General features: G+C 42.6%; 1 protein-coding gene across 1 annotated transcript; it reads left to right on the top strand.

Annotated features, from left to right (window-relative positions):
- The first annotated feature begins 3,137 nt into the window (after positions 1 to 3,137).
- On the top strand, positions 3,138 to 22,937 carry PRPS1 (phosphoribosyl pyrophosphate synthetase 1). Its single transcript, XM_060087646.1, has 7 exons — positions 3,138 to 3,398; positions 13,196 to 13,379; positions 14,502 to 14,600; positions 15,721 to 15,845; positions 18,537 to 18,710; positions 20,800 to 20,959; positions 21,918 to 22,937. Exons 1-7 carry the CDS (start codon positions 3,277 to 3,279, stop codon positions 22,008 to 22,010), a joined length of 957 nt encoding a protein of 318 aa, XP_059943629.1. The 5' UTR covers positions 3,138 to 3,276; the 3' UTR covers positions 22,011 to 22,937.
- Positions 22,938 to 24,187: the final 1,250 nt, after the last annotated feature.

Raw genomic sequence — 24,187 nt, 5'->3', positions numbered from 1 at the left:
TACATAATCCTGATCTGTGCATACAAAGTGAGTAGTGGGTCATGGTGACCCCTTACAAGACTGAAAAGGAAGGTTATTTCCTAGGGAGGTCTGCTTAGTGCAGATACACAATACACACTAAAGGGGAGGGAGGAGGCCCAAACAGGCAGAGAAACATTTTGTCTTGCCACAATATATGAATTTTATTTCATCACTGTCAAAACCCTGCCCATCCTTCAAGGCCTAGCTCATGTGCTTCCACTGCCAGAAATACCTCCAAGATGTCTGGACAGGATGTCCAATACTGCCAGGATGTCCCAGGCAGAGGTGATTTTTTTTTGTGTGTGTGTGGTACGCGGGTCTCTCACTGCTGTGACCTCTCCCGTTGCGGAGCACAGGCTCCAGATGCGCAGGCTCAGCGGCCATGGCTCACGGGCCCAGCCGCCCCATGGCATGTGGAATCTTCCCGGACCGGGGCGCAAACCCGTACCCCGTGCATCGGCAGGCAGACTCTCAACCACTGCGCCACCAGGGAAGCCCCCAGAGGTGATATTTTTTACTGCTGGGTCTGCATATGATTTTGTTTGGGTAGGATATCTCGCTGTACCTCCAAAATCCCTTTTTCCTCTGCATCCTGAGTACAGGGCCACCTAACAAGACATTTCATAGTGTTTCCTGCAGGTAGGTGTGACTTGCAACTAAGGTCTTGCCACGGTGACTAAGCTCATTCCAAAGGGATGTGATGGAAAATGAAATGAGCAAATTCCACGTAACTTGTTTAAAAAGAAATCCCTTGCCTCTTCTCTTTCCTCCTTCCCATGGGCTGGAACCTGGATGTGCTCATGACCTAGCATTGAACAGAATTGTCCCATTGGCCTGGGAGCATGTTATGCAAGAGAGAAATAATCTGTGTTATTTGAGCCACTGTGTTTTAGGCTCTGTGTTACAGCAGCTTACCCTTTACCCAAACACAGGGTTCTCTATGGTAGTGTATGAAATTGTGCCATGTCTTATAAATATTTGTATAAATGTCTCATCTCTACTAGGAAGCCATCTCCTAATTGGTCTCTCTGCTTCTTATCTTGCTGCTTACGCTCTATTCCTTTTAAGAGAGCAGTCAGATCATGTCATTCTTTGGTAAATACCCTTACTCAGTAATAGCAAAACTCCTTAAAATGACCTACAAGGTCCTGCATGGTTGGCACCTTCCCACCACTTGCTCTTAGTTCACTGATCTTATGTTTTCTTACTGGTGTGCACTACCCCTTTGGCCCCAACACTCACTCTGCACCAGACACATCAACCTCCTTACTATTCCTCAAACAAGTTAGATGCACTCCTGTCCTAGGCCTTTTGCAGTGCCCTCTGCTTGTCCCAGGTATCAACATGGCTCATTCCTTTAACTCCTTGAGGTCTTTGCTCAAATGTCACCTTCCCGGATAGGCCTTCTCTGACTACACCCTACTTAAAATTAGACTCCTCCCCTCCACCACCATCATGGCACATGTTCCTACTTCCTTGCTTGATTTTTCTCCACATCGCTTATCACCACTGGATATATTATACAATTTCTTCGTTTACATGTTTATTGTTTGAGAATATAAACTCTATGAGAGCAGGGGTTTCTGATTGTTTACTGCTGTATTCTCAGTGCCCAGAACATGGCCCGGTGCATTAGAAGTATTCAATAAATATTTCAATAAATATTGAAAGAAAAAATTCCTTGGAGGCAAATACTTTATAGTCCCCTCAGTGCCTAGTGTACTGCCTTGTATGCAGTGAAGCACTCAGTAAATATTTGATGAATGAAATGTGATGGAAGACTACTAATATTCTGCCCTGCAGTCCGCTTCCTTCTTCAAGTATTCCTATACACCTGGGCCTATGTTACCTTTCTGAACTCGTAAAATTATGACAAAAGGTCAGAAGGAGAGGTCCTCTGAGGACACTGCTGAAAATAGCAGGAAGGGAAAGCTAGGATGCTGCTTTAAATATTTTCTGCCTTTGCCACTTGGACAAATTCCTTCCCATCTCTGGTCTCAGTTTCAACCGTATGTAAAATGAAGCCAGTAGACTAGATGATTTTTGAAGTCCCTTTTATTTTTACAGCTTGTAGTTATGAGCATTATGGTACTCATAACTAAAATTGTATGATTCTAAAATTGTATGATTTTTCTCTTACTTCTAACCCATGGTTGGAATATGCTTAATGAAAATGTGGTGAGAATAAAGGCACTCTTTGGTCCAATTAGCAGTTATCATCATAAAAATAATAAAATAGTGGTGTAAAAGGACACATTAGCAACACGCAGAATATGATGCTGAGGACAACATGGGGCAGACAGGACCAAAAACCAGGTTTTCTGATTCATCCGGGGTTCTTTATCTGAAGTCCCATAAGTATTCTAAATTTTCTCTCCTTTCCAAGGGTCAGATAAATCAGACCTTTATTGCCCAGATATTGTGGAAAATCCATACTTCATCACTTGTTTGAACATACTTGGTCCCAGCGCTGAAAACAAAATGAGACTTCTCTTGCAGTGTCCCTGGATGACTCAGGTAGCCTGCCCTCAGTCACTTTCCCCTTGGGACTTGCCTGCCAGGCAAAGGCGACACTGAAATTGCTTGTTTGCCCTTTGGATGAGCCTGTGCTCTGGGCGTCTGTGATGCAAACGTGTTTTAATTCAGCCCCATCCTTACAAAAAGACAAAAATCATGTTCATAAACATGCAAACTCAATCACGTTGAGAAATCTCCCCTTCATTCAGACGAACTGTGGCTGCCATCCTGATAAACAGATATTTTTTAAAGAAACTGTAAACCAGAGCCAGGCTTGCTTTCAGGTGCTGAAGAAAAAAAAAAAAAAAAAGCGTGACTTGCGGGAAAGATCTGGCCCTACGCGTCACCAGCACCTCTCCACCCCCAGCCAAGCGCGGGTATCTCAGCGTTTTTTAGTCAGCCCTCTCGGACTGCCTCGTTACAGGGGGCGGGGCGATTCCTTAGCCTCGCCCCCTTCAGGGCCTCCAGTGAATCCCTGAGACAGCCGGGGGTAGGCGGAACTACAACCAGGACCCGCCCCTCGCCGGCGCTCAGCTAATCGGAAAGGTCGGGGTGTAAACTTCCCCGCTGACTCCGCCTACCCGGCGCTGGGCAATTTAGAGCCGCGCGCCGGCGGGAATGTAAGATGGCGGAGTAGCAATGCGAAGTGCTTAGTACTGAGTGTCTGGGCCGACTCGGTTCGGGTCTCGGCAGCAGCAGCGATCACTAAGCAAAGAGTGCCTAGGGTAGTTGGCCAAGATGCCGAATATCAAAATCTTCAGCGGCAGCTCCCACCAGGACCTATCCCAGAAGATTGCCGACCGCCTGGGCCTGGAGCTGGGCAAGGTGGTGACTAAGAAATTCAGCAACCAGGAGACCTGGTGAGGATGAAGTTGGGACCCCGACCGGTCTCACCTGCCGGGGCGGCCAGGCGACACTTGGGCAGCAGAGGGTAGGGGGATGGGGCCACCGCGTGAGTTCCGAAGGGCCGGCTTTGGGGGGGGTACGGGGCAGCTCTGTGGCAAGCGTGCCCCACGGGCTGTTTCCGTTATTTTACCTCTCGCGGGAGGGTCACGTTCATTCTCACCGTGCGGTTGGGTGGAGTCAAGATGGAGCAGGAGGCGAAGCTACTGGGTTTGAAGGCAAGGGCTGGAGGACCCAAGGCGGGGATGGTGGCTGCCTAGAGCGGCTAGAGGGAAAGACGCCTAGGCTCGGCAGTGGGGACACGTGGCTTTGTCGCTTCGCTTTTGAGCCATCCAGACCAGATTGGGTTCTCTTCAGCTCTTAGACCAGCTTGCCTGGGAGATCCTACTGCGTACTGAGCCCTCGTAGTGCTTCTCCTAGAGTCTAAGAAGTAGCTTTTCAATTCGAAACGGTGTCGGTCGGATTTCCTGTTGAGGGAATTTGACATTATGTACTGAGGGCGCCAAAATTAATACTGAGGACTTCCCTTCTATTGGCAAGCGTTGGCTTTTCACATCTTTAGACTCGGAGTCATACACTTAAGTTAACTCTAGTCGCTCGGATAAAATGATGCATTAACTGCATCCTGATTGCCAGCATCTCAGTTTGAGCCATCCAGAAAATCTTAGGGAACCTTAATTCTGGAATCCTTGACCTTCCCAAGTGTAGCTACTGGTACAGACAATACAAAAGCATATTGTTCGGTACCAAAGTCTATCCTGAACTTGCCCACTTCTAACGTTGTGCGGGGGATTTAGGAAACAGTTTTATCCCTGAATATTAAGATAATCGAGAAAAGGTCATGGAGTGGAAGGCCGGGAATGCGTAGAGCATTGCAATGAATTGTTTTCATTGCTTTGCTAATTAAATTTGCACCTTCTCCTCACTTCCACCGTGCTCCTGCACCTTGGGGCCATCTTAGAGATAGCTTGGTCACCTGATCCTTTCAATACCCCTTCCACCTAAACATAGCATCTTCTGGTTCTGTTAGGTGTTTTTTTGTGTTTCGTTGGTACCCTGTTGATCAAATCAGAGCAGTGCCCGCAGTCTTACAGTCAGTCCTCTATTAAGGGGAAAGTTTACACCAAACCTAATGAATCAGTTAAATTAGTGAAGATTGCTTTGAACATTTTTTCCTAAATGCTTTTGTTCCCTTTTTTCTTTCTTTAAACTGTTTACCAAAGTGTAACTCCCCCTATCCTTTGTAGACCCTGCTGATAAAAGCATTATCTGTAGTGGACAGCTAGCTTCCTTCTGGATTCTTGATCATTGTACCATTGGTTATGATGCAAATGATAGTGCAAACACTGATGCCATTTGTAACCAGGCAGTACCTTAGTCGAAAGGCTAGCTGAGCTGTTGTCTTTAGCTTTAACCACAGCATTATGACTCATGGGCTGTAATAAGACAAAACAGGTCCAGACTTTGCAAGTGGCACTATAGCTAGGGGACAAGAATGATTTTCATTCAGAGGTTTTTTTGGTTCCCCTTAGAGAACTGTGACTATTAAGTCCTTTTCCTATGCTTCATGAAAAAATAACAAAGACTTTTTTTTCTTTGTGGACTCTCTGCCTAGTGCAACACATCAGGACCTGAGGCTATATTGGGAGAGGGGAGGGGGAGAACACTTTAGTGTTCTACCGATTGATTTATCTGAATTAGCAGGAGTCCCAATGTACTTCCCTGAAATAAAAGGCTGAATTCTTTTTTTTTTTTTTTTGCGTTACGCGGGCCTCTCACTGTTGTGGCCTCTCCCATTGCGGAGCACAGGCTCTGGACGCACAGGCTCAGCAGCCATGGCTCACGGGCCCAGCCGCTCCGCGGCATGTGGGATCTTCCTGGACCGGGACATGAACCCGTGTCCCCTGCATCGGCAGGCGGACTCTCAACCACTGCACCACCAGGGAAGCCCCTGAATTCATTTTTAAACAACTGGACAGTAACATGCTTGGAAACATTGGATAAGATTAAGCCCAATGTGGAAAATTGATGACTGGTTAAGTTGCCTTGTTTCTGGCTTAATCATTAGCTTTTTGGTTCCTTAGATGTTCTGAAATCTTCATTGAACATAATCGAATATGTTGCTTATGGAGCTTCCCCTCACCTCCCTTCCCAAACCTTTGGCTTTTCTGCACTGCATAAGTGGTAACTGCTGCCCTGTGTGACTCTTGGGATCTAAAGATCATGGACAGGGCAGCTCCGTGGGTGCTTTGGGTCATCAGATGGGGAACTGCAGAGCCCATCCTCAAATGAGACTTTTGCAGCAATTTGGCAGGATCTTAGGGGTTGATGCTCTCTTGAGTAGCTTTCTTCTGAAGTCAGGATCATCCTTTGATGTACAGTTTTTTTGTTTGTTTGTTTTATATAATTAATTAATTAATTAATTAATGTATTTATTGGCTGTGTTGGGTCTTCCTTAGCTGTGCGCAGGCTTTCTCTAGTTGCTGCCAGCGGGGGCTACTCTTTGTTGCTGTGCGAGGGCTTCTCATTGCAGTGGCTTCACTTGTTGCAGAGCACAGGGTCTAGAGCGTGCAGGCTTCAGTAGTAGTGGCTCATGCGCTCTAGAGCGCAGGCTCAGTAGTTGTGGCGCACGGGCTCAGTTGCTCCGAGGCATGGGGGATCTTCCTGGACCAGGGCTTGGACCAGGGCTCGAACCGGTGTCCCCTGCATTGGCAGGCAGATTCTTAACCACTGCGCCACCAGGGAAACCCCTGCTGTCCTCTTTTTGAGGAAACATACATACATATATGTGGGTGTATGACACACACAAATAGCTATGAGAGGTTAAAGGCTCAGGCTCTGGGATCAGAGAAGCTGGGTTTGAATCCTAAGCCTTTCTTTGCCTCAGTAATCTCATCTCTAAAGTAGCATCTACCGAGAGTCTATTGTGACAGTTAAATGAGATAGGAGTAAAGTTCTTAGAAAATTGTCTAACAAATTCACAGTGTTGGTAAGGGGTGGTGATGGTATTGCAGAAAATGTGGAAAATATAGAAGAGGACAGAGGGGAGAAAAGACATCCCAAATAATTCCACCACCCAAGATAAACCTAACATTTTGATATATGAACTTCCAGATGTTTGTTTGTTTATGTACTTTTTAAAAAAAGTAAGATAGGTTGTTTATAGCTTTCTTCACTCAGCAATATATTTTGAGTAGTTTCTCCTCTTAATATTTAGTCTACATGGTTTTAAGTAGCTGTATAGTCTTGTCATGGTTTTACTATAATTTTAGATAACCAAGTCTCTATTAGATATTTAAAAGTTTTGATCTGATTCCTTTATATGAAAACTCTTGAATGTAAATCTTTTGACTGTTTCTGATTATTTCCTTAGGATAAATATCTAAAAGGGGAATTACTAGGTTGAAGGGTATACACCACTTCTCAGGCTTTTTTTTTTTCCTTTTAATTTTTGGCTACGTTGGGTCTTCCTTGTTGTGTGCGGGCTTTCTCTAGTTGCCGTGAGCGGGGACTACTCGTTGCGGTGCACGGGCTTCTCACTGCAGTGGCTTCTCTTGCTGTGAAGCACGGTCTCTAGGCACTCGGGCTTCAGTAGTTGTGGCACGTGGGCTCAGTAGTTGTGGCTCACGGGCTCTAGAGTGCAGGCTCGGTAGTTGTGGTGCACGGGCTTAGTTGCTTTGCAGCATGTGGGATCTTCCTGGCCCAGGGCTCGAACCCGTGTCCCCTGCATTGGCAGGCGGATTCTTAACCCCTGTGCCACCAGGGGAGTCCCTCTCAGGCTTTTTAATACCTATTGCCAAAATTGCTTTCTAGAAAAGTTGAACGAGTTCTGCTATCAGCAGTGATGGTATTAATAATTAGTAAGTAGTGAATGCTTAAAATGTGCTAGTTCCTATGCTGTGCACTTTATACATATCTAATATTTAATCCCCTCAACACTGCTCTGAGGGGGTACTCTTACTATCCCCATTTTATGGATGAAGGAACTAAGATTCAGAGGTTAAGTAACTTGCCCAACTCTTGAGTATTTTCTTTAAATTTTTTGCTGTTACAGTATTCATCTGGCTTTTGAAACTTCTGAATGTACTAAATTTTTTTTATTGAGGTATAGTTGATGTACAATATTATATGATTCATGTGTACAACAAAGTGGTTCACAATTTTTAAAGGTTATATTCCGTTTATAGTTATTATAAAATATTGGTTATATTCCCTGTGTTGTACAATATATCCTTATAACTTATTTATTTTATACATGGTAGTTTGTAACTCTTAAATCCCCTACCCTTATCTTCCCCTTCCCCCTTCCCTCTCCCCATTGGTAGCCTCTGGTTTGTTCTCTATATCTGTGAGTCTGTTTCTTTCTTGTTATATGTACTAAATTTTTGGACTCAATTCTCTTCAGTATTGTTAAATAACTTTGATTTATTTGATTACTCTGGATAGGCTGAGAGGGGGATGACTTTAACCTTGGTTGCCTAGGATTTTCCTAAGAACTATAACCTTTGTTAGTTAATCCCATATATTTTGCACGTGCCAACATCCATCTAAATTCTTGAGATTTTCTTAAGAATACCACCAATCAAAAGGCACTTTTAGATTCACTTTATTTCCTTTTTATGTTTAACATTTTGTGCTTGTCAGATGCAATTATGTCTGATGCTAAAGGAAAGGGTAAAGGAGAAGCCAGTTTTTCTCACTGGATGGACATAGCCAGTCATCTGGCCTCCCCAGAACAGCTGGGAGAATCATTGGCCCAAAGCCATTTGGAGGACATACCATTAGCTAGAGGGAAAGAACAAGGATTGTTACCCTTTCAATTGCTAAACCAGGTCTTTCCACCTGGTAGATGATTTTTTTAATATATATATATATATATATATATATATATATAAATTTATTTATTTATTTATTTATTTATTTATGGCTGTGTTGGGTCTTTGTTGCTGCACGCCGGCTGGCGCTGCTCTTCGTTGCCGTGGTAGATGATATTAAGAGCAAACAGGTTTCAGGCACACCATCAATTCTTCTACCATCCATCACTGCCTAACTTATCATCTCTTAGAGGAAACCATAAGAATAATATTAAGGGTTTTTTGGGATTCACTGAACTGTTTATTGACCGAGCTGTATAATCTAAGTATACTTCATGGGCTTTTTTAAAGGCTTTATGCAAGTCTGTATGTCATAGTACTAACTGGAGGGAAAGATTGGTCTTGATTAGTGAGATTAGAATTATGTACAGTAAAACAAGGCAGTGTCCTAGTTTATGTGTACCACTTTATTTTTAATATAGTTAAATAACTTTTTTAAGTTATTAGATACATGTCTGGTCATAACATCCTGTGCTTGAGGGTATGTGCTAGTCCTAAGTGTGGCTTTGGGAAACGGCTGCACTTTTGGTTGCTTATTAGGTGATATAATACAAAAATGGTACTGGTGATTGTTAGGTAGTGAGCTGGTGACTTTTTTTAAGAATTACTTTTCAAACCTTATGTGATGTTAGAATATACTTTTTAAAAAAATCCCTTCTACTAAAGTTATGTATTTAGCAAATGCTCTCTGATGTTTAAGTTGGCAGTGAAAATTTAATTTTGTAATTAATACCTTACCAGCTTTCAAGAAAGGACTTAAAGTGTTTCATGATAGTCACAGGCACAAAAAGTTTAAGTAGATACATCAGAAGCCTGTTAGAACAAAGGACTATAGTAATTGTGCCAAGAATTTGGCATAAAGTGATTACTGAAGTTGATTTAGTTGTTACTTTAACTGTATCCCTTGGCTTCCTGGCAGCCAAAGGGATAAAGGCATACGCAATGGATTATGTAGTTTTCATTTTCATAAAACTCTTTAGATACTTCCAGGCACAAAATTCTACGAATTTTATGGGTGGGATCCTTAAATAGTGATACCGAGTAGCATAATGAACAATGTAAGCAATTGTGTGAATATTTTTTATATTGACTTTGGTAGTTGAGGCATTTGTAAAAAGAGATAAGCCACCATGGTCTTAAATATGTTCTTTTCTGGTCTTACTTGATAATAAGACAGCTTTAGAGTAGATAATTAGCCCATCCGTTATACTGTCTTGGATCAATTCTCAAACTGCTCTTCCCTGGCTCCTAATCAAACAGTCTGACTGGTGAGTGAATGTCTGGAGCACAGATGATATTCTGTGTTCTTGACTGGAACAAGAGCCATAGGTTTTCCCACGCCAGGTGTAGAGGACACGTTTGGCTTTTTATTGGCAATCAATATGCCTGACTTTCATTCTTCCCCAGAGAAGTGGAGAGCTTGGTCAAGGAGGTGAGGTGGCAGGAGGGGCAGGGAGTGAAAAATAAAATAAAATAAAATAAAATAAAATAAAATTTTCTTGAAAAATAAAATAAAATATCTTCAGTTTTGAAGTTGCTGGATATTTGAAGTACTCAGTCAGGGCCCTAGAGTTGTGTGCCATAAAACACAGAAGGGACTCAGCCTGGAAACTCTCAAAGGGCAGGCAGCGTTAGTAAAGGAGATCTGGAAGTCCCTTGAAACTCCCGCAGCCTCTTGTTTGGGCCCACCACAGTGAGGAACTTGCAGAGCAGGCTCACCTCCACAAGGTGTTATTTAGTCCTGTCCATCTGAGTATTTTTTTAAAAAAACTTAACATGTAATCAGTATAAAAAATCGATATATTTTTTATTTTATTTATACCAGCTTCACAGTAAGGTGTGGTATTTCACACTTACTGCGCATCTCAGTTCACCTCCTCAGTCACACTAGCCACATTTCAAGTGCTCAACAACCACTTGAGGCCAGTGACTCCCTTACTGGACAGTGACGCCCTAGTGCCTACAGTTTGGATAGCATGCAAGTTGCTCTCCCAGGAAGCCCTCCCTGGCCCTCTCGTGCCTGTCCATTTGAATTTAAAACAATGTCTCCAGAAAGCAATTTTGGCATTAGCATAGTTGACATTGCTGACAGATTTACTTGTTTCCTAAGGCTGATCTTGGTGATTAATAGATGTCTGTTCAGCTGTGTCTTGGGGGCCACAAAATTGCTGTTCGGTTCATCATGTTGCTCAGCATCACTACTTCAGGATCCCGCCGTAAAATGCTTTGTAGCCATTGCATCCTGGTGGACCCATCAAGTTGTACTTCCACCCCAAATTAAATATCTGTCAGCTGGGTATCTGTAAAAGCGTATGAGCAGATCTGTCAAAACCTTTTGAAGAAACACATTGGACCCGCTTACCTCTAGTGTGAGGTGAGTTACTTTGTGAGGGATGATAAACCTCAGTCTTCTAAATTTTCACAATAGCAGGCCTGCAGAAGGTTCATAAGTGAGCAGATGCAAGAGGCAGCCTAATCCTGAGTGGTATTCATTCATTCTTCCTGTTATAGAACATTTCAAACATATACAGAAGTAGAGAGAATAGTAAATGACTTCCCTGCTATGCACCCATCACCCAGTTCAGCAGTTATCAATTCACGGCTAATCTTGTTTCATTTATTATTCCCCCTCCCCCAGCCCCCCCACAATTGGATTATTTTGAAGCAAACCTTGATATTATGTCATATCACCCATATACATTTCCTTAACCACAATACCATTTTCTTGCCTGAAACAAATTAACAGTAATCTCTTAATATCAAATAATTAGCCAGTATTCACATTTGTCTCATAAATGTGGGTTTTTTAAACAATTTGCTTGAATTGGTATGCAAATAAGGTCCATACAGTGCAATTGGTTGATTTTTTTTAATGTATTTATTTGGCTGCATTGGGTCTTCAATGCTGCACGCGGGCTTTCTCTAGTTGCGGTGAGCAGGGGCTACTCGTTGCGGGCTTCTCATTGCGGTGGCTTCTCATTGCAGAGCACGGGCTCTAGGCGTGCGGGCTTCAGTAGTTGTGGCACGTGGGCTCAATAGTTGTGGCTGGCGGGCTCTAGAGTGTAGGCTCGGTAGTTGTGGTGCACGGGCTTAGTTGCTCTGCAGCATGTGGGATCTTCCTGGACCAGGGCTAGAACCCGTGTCCCCTGCATTGGCAGGTGGATTCTTAACCACTGCGCCACCAGGGAAGTCCCTCTCAGAATTTATTTATTTATTTATTTATTTATTTACTTATTCAGCTGCATTGGGTCTTAGTTGCAGCATGTGGGATCTTCATTGCAGCATGCGAGATCTTTCGTTGCAGTGCATGGGCTCTTCAATGTGGCACACGGGCTTCTCTCTAGTTGTGGTGCATGGGCTTCAGAGTGCAAGGGCTCAGTAGTTGTGGTGCACATGGGCTCTCTAATTGTGGCACGCAGGCTCTAGAGTGCATGGGCTTAGTTGCCCTGCAGCATGTGGGATCTTAGTTCCCTGATCAGGGATTGAACCCGCTTCCCCTGCGTTGGAAGGCAGATTCTTAACCACTGGACCACGAGGGGAGGCCCCAAGAGCTAGCTTTTTGTTTCAGTGGTTTTTCTCTATTGTTTTACTGTCTTTAACTTCATTGGTTTTTGCTCTTATGTTTATATTTTCTTCTGTTTACTTTGGGTTTATTTTGCCCATTTTTCAGTGCCTGAAGGTTTACCTCCAAACATCCCGAACAAATGTGTTTTCCTCTTTGTTCTGGCTACCAGGAATCTCAACTTCCCTGTTCTAATTGGTTTCTGGTTTGATTTTTACCATTTGCTTTTATTTTTCTTGCTTTACAATATAAGCTAACCCCATTTTTTAAAAAGTAGGATCCTGGGATTGGAGACTCGGTGCTTTCAGTGCCGAGGGCATGGGTTCAACCTCTAGTTGGGGAACTAAGTAACAATTGTTACTTGGATTGGAAAGGAATAAATTTTAAATAATAATTAGCTCTTATATCAGCTTCTGGCAATGGAATTACTTCCTGTTGAAGAAGTTTTTCTCTTCATCAGTACAGGTTATCAGCTGTTCTGGTCTACTTGCCTACACACGCTACACATGCATGCATGCCCGTACACCCACACACACACCCCACCTCACCTAGAGGATTAATTGAGGAAATGGTGTTGCTTTGAGGTGTCACTGAGGTTATTATTTTTTAATAAGTTATTCTTGGTAAGGATCCAAGTATGAATATTAAAACTTTCATTTTATGGTAAAATATAGTGTTACTCCATAATTAGAATAACTTCCTGTAGAATTTTTTAAAATAAGAATTACTAATTGGACCAGAGTACAGTTAGCATAGAATGAAGGCAGGGACCACATCTGTTCTCCATCGTGTCCCTGGCACCAAGCAAAGTGATTGGCGATGAACATTTAATATTTGTTCAGTGAACTGCCAATGTGGTAGATATACTACTATCTTCTGTAGAAGGCATCATTATAGAATGGTAGTGATTCATTCCTTATATGAGCTTTCTACTTCTTTTGTTATATATTGATTGTGACAGTCATAGATGCTATATCAGATTTGCATTCAATATATGAAATGAGATACAGCCTGCCTACTGAAATTATAGTCCAGTTACTTCTAAGTACCTTAGCCAATCTTTTTCATGTCATGTCACCTATAAAAGCAGGTAATATCTGTATAGTACACTGGAGTAAACTGAGGCAGTAAACTGTTTCTGTTAGAGGGACTCCTCTGGGGAATCTCCTGAAGTCTGAGGGGATCAAGGCCACATGCAGCTGTAACCCATTCATAGCATACTAGTGGGGAAGCTGTGTTTTTTAGACCTTACTGTCTGTAGATGTACAGTATAGTGCTTTAAAATCTATTGTTTTTGTTGTCCTTCCTTTTCCTGTAGTGTGGAAATTGGCGAAAGTGTGCGTGGAGAGGATGTCTACATTGTTCAGAGTGGCTGCGGTGAAATCAACGATAATCTAATGGAACTTTTGATCATGATCAATGCCTGCAAGATTGCTTCAGCCAGTCGGGTTACTGCAGTCATCCCATGCTTCCCTTATGCCCGGCAGGATAAGAAGGATAAGGTAGGAGCGGAATCTCTTTTTTTTTTTCCTTTAATTCTTTTTTTAAAATCAGGGGAAGCAGGAGCACTTGCCCAAAGTCAAAAAACTTCCTTAATTATCAAATGTATATTTAGAGGATATTATTTTCTTTATCTTAGGCATTACCTGATTTTCAAAACAATTGGCATGATTGGTTTGTATAAAGCAACACATTTGCAGTCTGTCTGTTTTATTCCAGTCATATGTATGTGACTTTTGGCTAACTCACTGCTATTTTTTCATTGTATCAATAAGACTAAGCACCAGCTCCCATGGAGTAGAATATTTTTTTTAAACTATGGTAGCTCCTCTGGGACCCTCTTGGTTCTAGTTGTGACCTCTTCATATAACTTGAAGTCAGTTACATGAATACTTGGTCTCATTACACACACACACATGTCACCTTATTTGGAGTATCAGAGGATAAAGCATATATGTAAAACTTTGCAGGTCTGTTGTAATTGATGCCCAAATTTTACATCCAATGCCTGGGAGAAGGCCAGATATTTTTATTTCAGTAAAATACAGTGCTCCTACAGAGTAGAGTAAAGGGCATGGGCCTTGCTATTTTATGGTGCAGCCAGGTGTGTTTACCTGTTATTAAAGGGGGTTGAGGTTACTGGAACATTGGCCTCCGGATGAGTAAGGGAGTGGTGTAATTTATAAAATAAAACTATAATTTCCATCCTGTGATGTGTCTTTAAATGTTGACATGTTAGATATTACACAGGTTTGGGTATGTATGTGTTAAAAGAGATTTTAATAGAATTCTTTCAAAAAAGATTTTTAAAGTCTGCCTAATTTAAATAATGGAGCATTGGAAACACTTGAATAGGCAGAAAATATGTACATGAAGAAAAAGAAAGGTGGGGAAGGTATTTTCTTTTCTGAAATACGTATCTTGATTTGGAAAAATGATAATCCACTTCGTATTTGTGCCAGATTGTGATCTACTCAAAGTCAGTGGCTATGTCGCTTTTTATGAATTTCCTGGTAGCACAGTACCTTAAACACAGTAGGTGCACAGTAAATAAGTGCTTTTTGAGCAAATGAATTGTTTCTCAAATTGGCTTTTTTTTTTTTTCTTTCCTCCCCTCCATTTAGAGCCGGGCTCCAATCTCAGCCAAGCTTGTCGCAAATATGCTCTCTGTAGCAGGCGCGGATCATATTATCACCATGGACCTGCACGCTTCTCAAATTCAGGTATCAGTGGAAGCTAAGTATTAGCTTAGGGATTATTAGGGATTAGAAAGGGGGTAGGAGAGGACTGAATGCTGAAAACCGTAGGGAAGCAAAAACTGCCCAAGTACAGCTCAAATAAACTAGACATTGATGACATTTTCAACATCCTCACCTTAAGCATAGATCATGATCTTAGCCATGTTGGGTGGTTGGACAGGGAGGCCGTCTGGGATTCTGGGAAGCATGTAGGCTTTGGCATCAGACTTAGTTTGAATACTGGCTCTGACACTAACTAGCTTTGTAACCTTGGGCAGGTTATTTAACTTCTCTGAACACACACTGCTTTGTTATTGTGAGTATCAAATAAGATATTAAATTCATAGTATAACACCTGGCTCATGAAAGATATGAAATAAATGGGAGCTGTTATTGTCATCATTAAATTTAGAGCCATAGATATTGGAGCCTACTTTCTATCCTAAACAGAGTTAGGGGAGCAGAATACCACCTTATAGTTTATACTTTTTGAAGAGACTTTGCAATCATTATCATTGGAGGCTTCTGGGAATTCAGTGAGATATGGGACAGGTGTTTATACCCATTATATAGAAGGGGAACAGATTAGTTGTGAAATACAACTAATATGTAGCAACTAGTGTTAGAACACAGATCTCCTGACTTCTAGTTACTGTGACCATTTATTGTAAATGGCTTCCATTAAGTTTATATACCATAGCATCTCTAACCTGTTTACCAGTTAGTTTTTGCTCCTTAACAAACCAGCCCAACATTTAGTGGCATAAGGTAGTAAGCATTTATTACCTCGTGGGTCTGCACGTTGGCTGGGTAATTCTGGTCTTGGCTGGACTTGGCCGTTTTTCCCAAGAGCTTGCTCATGTGCCTGTGGTCAGTTGTGGTGTAGCCGAGGCCTGGCTTTGCCCATCATGGCTGGGCTCTCTTACACAGCCCAGATTCGAGGAGGCTGTTTTTACAGTCTGCCACACCGGACATGCCTTCTGATCAGTTTGAATGTTGCAGTAAAGTATTCTGTTGGCAAGTTACTATTCTCTTTGTGTTCATTATTTGTAAATGGAAGAGAAGGAAAACAAGCAAAACTGACCCAGCTTCTTTCTTTCTATAGGGCTTTTTTGATATCCCAGTGGACAATTTGTATGCAGAGCCAGCTGTCCTCAAGTGGATAAGGGAGAACATCTCGGAATGGAGGAACTGCACGATTGTTTCACCCGATGCTGGAGGAGCTAAGAGGTATGGCTGAAAGTCATGTTATTCCCAACGTACTGGGGAAAGCTTTCAGACAGTTGTGTCAGAAAATGATGTTTCTCTATTGAACTGAGTTTTTCTCTTCTTGAAGTATAGTTGATTTACTATGTTGTGTTAGCATCAGGGGTACAGCAAAGTGATCTGAAAAAGACTATATATATATATATACATACATATATATATGTATATGTGGATATATGTATATATATGTGTGTATATATATATATATGTACATATACATGTATATATATAGTCTTTTTCAGATTCTTTTCCATTATAGGTTATTACAAGATACTGAGAAGTGACAGTTTTTAAGTACTTGGATGTGCCAGTAGCTAGGACATGGGCTGGATATGGTTTTACTCACTCCTCTTCTACTGGCCTGAGTCACTACCTGAAAGACAGCAGAGGTGCACAAAATAGTCTGGCATCGTGGGCTTGACCATAACCCAACAGTGACTCAGCGCTGCAGGGCTAGCAACAGCGCTGTGACCCATCAGGAGGGGGAGGAATTTGGTTTTCTAATGAATGGCACCTGCTATCAAAGCCCATGATAATAGTGAACAAGTAAACTTTTACATACCTCCAAACGGTTGGTTAAACCGTTTTGATCCTTTAGATTAAAATATTAAGCAGGAAGGAAAAGAAAGTGTGATGATTTTATTTAAGCCAAGCTCTGAACATTCTAAACAAACTGATTGCCAGGGATTGCCAGTTGCAGTGCTTCAGCTCACGTGGTGCAGACTAAGAGCTTTTCATTTCTTTAGCGGCTCCCTCGTTAGTAATGCATTCAAAAGCGTGACACATGTTCTTGTTGTGGAAATGGAATGAAGAGCTACAAAACACAGATGATTAGGAAACGCGAATTCAGATCTTTGCAAAAGCCATTCAAGTCTTCAATGACTGTTTCTCAACAACCTCTTTATTTCAGGAACTTCAACAGAACTGATAAGCTGAGAGCTTGAGTTCTGTTCTCCAGCCAGATGTATGGCTTTGTGAGTCCCTTGTCACTAGTTACCATCTGTAATACTAGAGACGGAGCCTAAAACACATCCCCCTCACGGTGGTTGTCACACTTGTGAAAATCATCTTCCACAGAGACTTAGAAAATGGTCACATTTGAAATAAGTAATCAAGCACGATTTTCCTTCCAAAGTTGGGTACAGAAAAACTGCCTTCAGTAGATGGCTTATTGCTAAATGATTTTGTTTGTTTGTTTATAATTTTCTTTTAGTGATGAAAGATTTTCAAAGTGAATGGCTATCACGTCTGTCTTGGCAGGGTTTTTGGACTAGGTAGAGATTCCTGTGTGAGTGTGACTTGCACGTAGTCCTCCCGTCAAGGATATAGGGAGTGACTTTTTTGAGCTCTTTACACTTTGTCAGTCACTGAGTTTGTTGACCATTGAGTGTGGATGGTTTGGGATGCTTGAACTAAGTGGTCATGCATTTGCCTCGGCTAAATAATCATTCCAAGCAGATTGGTAACTTTTTTTTGGCTGCACCATGCAGCATGTGGGATCCTAGCTCCCCAGCCAGGGATCGAACCTGTGCTCCCCACTTTGGGAGCACAGAGTCTTAACCACTGGACCACCAGGGAAGTCCCAGATTGGTAACTCATGTTGTTATGTGCCCACGCAGTAGGAAAGGAGAGCACAGGGTATGGGTTGTTTAGATCAGGTGTAAATGTTGCCTAGGTGTGGTCCAAGTCTTGTTTGTTCTTTATTATATGGTCACAGGTTCTCCCTTATTCAGCACAAACTCGAGATATGTGACCATAGCCACAAGGGAAATAGGACATAATGCTCTGGTTGGATCAGTATTACATTAAAAAACAAAACGCAAAGCACAGGCCTCTTCACACATAAAAAGGATGGCATGGTGGAGTGTGGCCATATGTGTCACTGGGGCACCACAGTCATATACACTGAATGGGTTGCTGTTTGAGTGATTACATGGTACTTTGTCGCCAGCAAGATTTGTTTTCTATCCCACCTTCTAGTCTGGTTTGTATTGCCTTGTCATTTTAAAAAAAGGAATTCTGTTTTGATTTGGAGGTGCTTTGAGCTGTACAGCAAGATGCCTGGTTTGCCCAGTTAATTGGTAAAACTTTTTTTCTAGCAGTCCTTAAAGGAATTCCCAAGCTTGGTGTCCAGGTACAGTTGACATTGACAGTTGGTGGATCACTGAGGGGAGTGTGATGTGGGCGTGGGCATTGGAATGGGCTGGGTACTGCTCCTCTCCCACCAAGTTCAGGTTCACTTCTCACCACATCCGCATGTCAAATTGGGGTGATCTACACTCCCGGCATTAGTTAACCAAGTCATCTCTCTCTCCCCTTTCGCTGCCAGTCTAGTAAACGAACATGCCCTAGCATTCATTATACCGCTTCCTGGGACCGGTGAGGGTGTCTGTCTTCCCCTACGGTAACCCAGAATGAATTGTAATCTAAGTTTGACTAATACATTCATAAACTGCTCTCAGGGTATGGAGGCATAAGTCTATGAAACCCAGTTTGTGATGCCAGTCAATTCCGGTTGCTTCCTTCCAACCCTGGGAACTGTTGGGTTTCAAGGAGTCTTCTCCCCCAGAAAACAAGCCCATCCTTTATTTCCTTTCTTTGTCCTAAGACACACGCACACGCACATGTTTTAACTGTGAATACCCTGTATTGCAGAGTGACCTCCATCGCAGACCGGTTGAATGTGGACTTTGCCTTGATTCACAAAGAACGGAAGAAAGCTAATGAAGTGGACCGCATGGTGCTAGTGGGAGATGTGAAGGACCGGGTGGCCATCCTCGTGGATGATATGGCTGACACTTGTGGTACAATCTGCCACGCAGCTGACAAGTGAGTGCCTAGTGGTGGGGCTGGGGGTTAGAAGTAAAAAGCCAACTGCTATCTGAATGCCCTAATCCTGCTGATTCTCTTTGGAACTGAATTGAGGAGATGATAACTAGCTTTCTTTTGTCACCCTAGGCTAAAATTGCAATGCAAGTAAATTGATAAGTATTATTTTTTTCTCTAGATTTTCTTAGTTTTATTTTTCCTTGTTATTGTGCTAAACTTTATGTAACATGAAATTTGCTGTTTTAACCATTTTTAAGTGTGCAATTCAGTGGCATTAGTTGCACTCACAATGCTGTGCAACTGTCACCACTATATTTCCAAAATTATCTCATCACTCTAAGCACTCTACTTTTAATAGTTTTTTTATATTTATTTATTTATTATTTATTTACTTTATTTATTTTTGGTTGCGTCGGGTCTTAGTTGCGGCACACGGGATCTTTTGTTGTAGTGCACAGGCTCTTCATTGTGGTGCATGGGCTTCTCTCTAGTTGTGGCGTGCGGGTCTTCTCTTCTCTAGTTGTGGCGTTTGGGGTCCAGAGCATGTGGGCTCTGTAGTTTGCGGCATGCGGGCTCTAGTTGAGGCGTGCGAGCTCAGTAGTTGTGGCACACGGGCTTAGTTGCCCCGTGGCATGTGGGATCTTAGTTCCCTGACCAGGGATTGAACCCATGTCTCCTGCATTGTAAGGGGGATTCTTTACCACTCGACCACCAGGGGTGTCCCTTGGTAGTTTTTTAAAACAAGTTAAGGTAAGAAATCCATATGCCTGAGGAGACAGAAATAGATTCTCATATTTATATTTTACCTAAGCTAGAATCCCTGGCCTTACCTTTTGACTGTTCATTTTCGCAGCTACTACCTTCATTCCTTCTCATTGTTTGCCTGCACTGTTCTGAATTGCCTTCCCTCTGTTCTCTGCTGCCAGTCACCAGTCTCTTACCTCCCCAGTCCATCTTTCACATTGCCACCCTAGTTGCTTATCTTCCTAAAACTAAGACTAGATTCCCCTCATGCCTCCTTTAAAACCTTAAGTGGCTCCCCACTGCTTATAATCCAAGCCAGTATGGACAGCATTGTTTCTCATAATTTGTTTTTTAAATCTCCAGGTATCCATGCCTTGCACAGTGCCTAGCATATATGTATAATAGATGCTTAAAGAAAAAAACAGACTCGTGTGCTCTCCTGGTTTGGATCCTGGAGTATACATTTATAAAACTCCTTTTATCATATTAGTAAGTTAATGCTAATTGCTCTTAACAGATCAACTCCCTGAACACAGTAAAGTTTCTTTCTTGTTCATGGTATGCTCCAGTGCGAGTATTCCCCTTTCAGTCTTGTGGCGCTGCATCTTTAACATTTCCATTTTGGCCAGCCAGAAAGGGAAAGGAGCATGGAGGATCATCCATGGGAGATTTTACAAGCCTCTGTCTACATTTAGATAGCCAGAATTAAGTCACATGGCCACACCTAACTATGCAAGGGAGGCTAGGAAATGTCCAGCTGTGTGCTAGGAAGAAGAGGAGACAGATTTTGTGGAGCATAGCAGTCTGTGCCACAGTCCTTCTACACTAATCCAAACCTATTCAGATAAGTTCTTAGTCTGTTTCTCTCTCCTTGCTATCGACTGAATTGTATCACCCTAAAATTCAGCCCTAACCCCCAGTGTGATGGTGTTTGGAGATGGGAACTTTGGGAGGTTATTAGGTTTAGGTGACATCATGAGGGTGGGGCCCTCATGATGATATTGGTGCCCTTATGAGAAGAGACACCAGGGAGCTCCCTCCCAACCCCACCCCCCATTCCCCCTCTTGGTCTATGCACACAAAGAGGTCATGGAAGCATATAGCGAGATGGTGGCCACCACCAAACCAAGAGAAGAGGTCTCAGAATGAAACCTACCTTGCTGACACCTTGATCTTAGACTTCCCAACCTCCAGAAACGAGTGAGAAATAAAATTCTGTTTAAGCCATCCAGTGTGTGGTATTTTGTTATGGCAGCCCAAGTTGACTAAGACATTATTCTTCCCTAACTCAGATTTTATAGTGACAAGTAAGATTACTCCTAATCAACTCTGCTTTTTCCTCTAGACTTCTCTCAGCTGGAGCCACCAGGGTTTATGCTATCCTGACTCATGGAATCTTTTCTGGCCCAGCCATTTCTCGCATTAATAATGCATGCTTTGAAGCAGTAGTTGTCACCAATACCATACCTCAGGAGGATAAGATGAAGCATTGCTCTAAAATACAGGTGAGGCTGAGATTCTTGCAAAACAAGACTCCACTGAGTATTTAGGAGGTGGTTACATGTGTTGAATTAGGTGTCTGGGTGTGTTCTAAAGATTTCCTCCTTTGCTCTCAAGGCTTAGTCATCAGGATCTGTGACCCAAAAGGAAAAAGATCACGTGTCTAAAAATTCAAACAACTAGACCTAGAATCTCTGGAGGATGGAGCCCAGGATTCTACATTTTAACAGGCTCTTCCAGTGATTGTGATATACACTCAAGTTTCCAGGTCCATGCTTTACAGTTTGTCTGTATCACTCTTAGCTATTGGCCCCTGCAAACATAATGTAAAACCTTTAAACTGACGGTATGCTCCTTAGAACTTCAGTGTTTCTCAAAGTGTGCTCTGGAAACCACCTAAGTTAATCACCTAGGGTTCTCGTTAAAATGCAGATTCCTTTGCTCTATCCAGGGCCTACAAAACCAGAGGTCATGGGACCGGGACTTTAATTTCCCCAGGTTATTGTCAGACAATAAAGTTTGAGTGCTGTTGCACTAAAAAAACAAGGCCTTGCTTAATTAAAAATATGTACAGTAATCCATTCGCTTTCCATTAGAAATACGGAAATATAATCCACTAGAAATATGTGGAATTGGAGGGTTGATGTCATTCTTAAGGATTTCTTTTTCAGCTTAAATATTCTTTTTTCATTCCTAAGAATTTTTACATGCCAACTTACCACCATCTTGGTGAGTCTGAGTCAGAGTTTTTCCTCCATAAGCGTTTTGACTCTTTCCCAAGTGGTTGGTTATATTTAAAATGTGGGTATGAAGAGCAGCTGGCTGTGGGCTCCCTTGGGGAAACAGCACAGTGCAGCAGTCTTAAGAGGAAGGACCCTCATCGGGCTGCTTATCAGTGTCTGCAAACTGGCCAGTCATCTCTGTCTGTATGATACTAACCTGATGCTTGCCTTGCCCTCCTAGGTGATCGACATCTCCATGATCCTTGCAGAAGCCATCAGGAGAACTCACAATGGGGAATCTGTCTCCTACCTGTTCAGCCATGTTCCTTTATAATAGAATAAGTTCTGAGGCTTTTAAAAAATAAAGTGTGTCCCGCCCCTTATTTTCCTTTGGTATTTGATGAAAAATCCAGCAGAAGACCCAGCTTGTTACAGTGTAGCTTTCTACCTCCCACATCAGGTATATGAGTGTTTCTCCTACATTAGAGAAAGACTGAGATTAACTGCTGGGATTTCCTACCTGTATTGTCTCGTCCTGGCTTCTTTGATCTTGTGAGCCTTGCAGCTTTAACTACAGCTCAGCTGCTACAAGATGTCAGACTTTGGAAAAAGTTGTGTAAGGGTCGGGTGTCTGAATGTGTTTGGGGAAGCTCAGACTACTTTGCATGTGAATGCTTCAGCGCCCCCCCACCCCCGAACTTGTGACAAGTTCTCGAAAGTCTGTACTAAATTCCAGCATGAGCCTGGGGCAGCCTGAACCCAGCTCTGGTTGCTGAGCCCCTCTAAGGCTGGAACAGCTCTAGGGCAGGAGCCTGAGGGGAAGCAACCCACCATGCAACAAATGCTTCTTGGGAGGAAAAAGCCTGATCCATCACCCTTTGCTTGGATTCTGTCACTTGGATTCTCCTTTGTCCCTGTTCCTTTCCGTTTGGCCTGACCTTCTTTTCCTGGCCAAATATCAACTTGGTCCCAAGTAATCATTGTGCCATAGTCTTCTGGAAAGCAAACTCGCTTCCTGCTATATAATCTATAACAATTTACATGAGATTATTTCGCTGTAGCTTAATCTTCCTTAGCCCACTACCACTGCGGTAGTAGGTTTTAGGTGGTGGTGTAGTGCCTTTTGAGTAATTTAACTGTTTAATTGTCATCTTTCTTCCTTGGACCTGTTTGACCTCTCAGATGACCTGAGATTTCTGTTAAAAAGATTGATGTCACTGTCTCTTGTAGAAGAAACTAATAAAGTTTCTGTTCGATTGTGGGTCTGTATCTGTACTGATCTCTCTGCCAAAGCTTTGGTTTAGGTGTCTTGGCTGCCTAATGATAGCTCTTACTCCTTTGTTTCCAAGCTATTAACTGCACTGAGTAGACATGGCAGCGGTTTTATTCAACTGTAAGACCTTAAGCTGTCTGGGGTTAACTAAGAACTAGATGTAGTGTAATTCTGTGCATTATACCTGAATTACAGGCTGTATAATGCCTGTTGGATCTCCGGTTCTTATTCCTGGTGATAGGAATTAGGTATTTTCTCAGAGGAAGAGAGTAGTTTCTACAATTTATTCATTTTGAGCCAATTTTGCCAAATGTGATAAGACTTCCCTCCATCAGTAGTTGACACACATTTAGCATTTAATTTCAGCCCTTCTAATTATAACGCATTCCAAAATGTTAAGTGAGTTTCTTTTTGCATCGTCAAATAAGGACACTGACGTTTTGGGATGCTAAATGCTTCTGGAGCTTTGTGAAGAGTGCTCCCTTGCCTTTGAAGCCTGGTTCTGCTTTTGTTTTTGCTTTATGTTGAATATTGGGATATTATTTACAATGATCTTTTGAAAAAAGTGATTGAAAAGGGACTGAATTGAGCTATGAAGTGTGTTCTTTTGACCCTCTAGCCCTCTTTCACTTCAAGTCTTTGCTCTGGGAGAAGCTGACATGGAGCACTGATGCTATAACTTGCTGATTCTGCTATTTCCTGAAGTATTGGGTCAGTTGATCAGGGCTTGCCATGTCAGAATATTTTGACATCAGACCTGTACTCTGGGCCCCCTTGGGCAATCCAGTTCCTAGGATGAGGTTTTGAGGCCCTCAAGAAAGGCCCTCAGTCCCCATCTTTGATCCCTATGTCTGGGGGGAAGGTCAAGATTCAATTCCTTGTGACACCCAGTAAAGTGCCCTAAGTACCACTGAGGCCGTTCTTTTTCTCTCCAGTGGGAGAGACCCAAGTGTGCTGGATGGCAAGTGATTCTTGACTGGGGAACAGTAGCAGGAACAGACCTGGAGGGGGGGGGGCACAAAAGCTGGAGTTGCAGGGAGAGCACAGTTGAAAGGAAATAGCTACGTAACTGCTTCTGAGCAAAAGGCATCACCAGGTTCGAGTTCCCATATGCCCTAACCTCCCCTTACCCTCAGAACTGGAGAAAAGGAGATTCCTTGGACCAAGGCTGAGCTGGGCAGCCCTCAAACCTAATGCCTTTATCAGAGGTTTCTTTCATCTCAAGTTGGAGCTTTCCA

This window comes from Mesoplodon densirostris, chromosome X (assembly GCF_025265405.1).
Source record: "Mesoplodon densirostris isolate mMesDen1 chromosome X, mMesDen1 primary haplotype, whole genome shotgun sequence".
Lineage (NCBI taxonomy): Eukaryota > Metazoa > Chordata > Mammalia > Artiodactyla > Ziphiidae > Mesoplodon > Mesoplodon densirostris.
The sequence above is the reverse complement of the archived record's forward strand: the minus strand, read 5'-3'. Positions and strand labels throughout refer to the sequence as shown.

What these genes read in the sequence shown, in the direction of transcription:
- PRPS1 (XM_060087646.1), top strand. Translation starts at nt 3,277, where the DNA reads ATGCCGAATATCAAAATCTTCAGCGGCAGCTCCCACCAGGACCTATCC. An exon ending in GGCAGGATAAGAAGGATAAG is followed by an intron (nt 13,380 to 14,501) that starts GTAGGAGCGGAA and finishes CCCTCCATTTAG; the next exon opens with AGCCGGGCTCCAATCTCAGC. An exon ending in TGCACGCTTCTCAAATTCAG is followed by an intron (nt 14,601 to 15,720) that starts GTATCAGTGGAA and finishes TTCTTTCTATAG; the next exon opens with GGCTTTTTTGATATCCCAGT.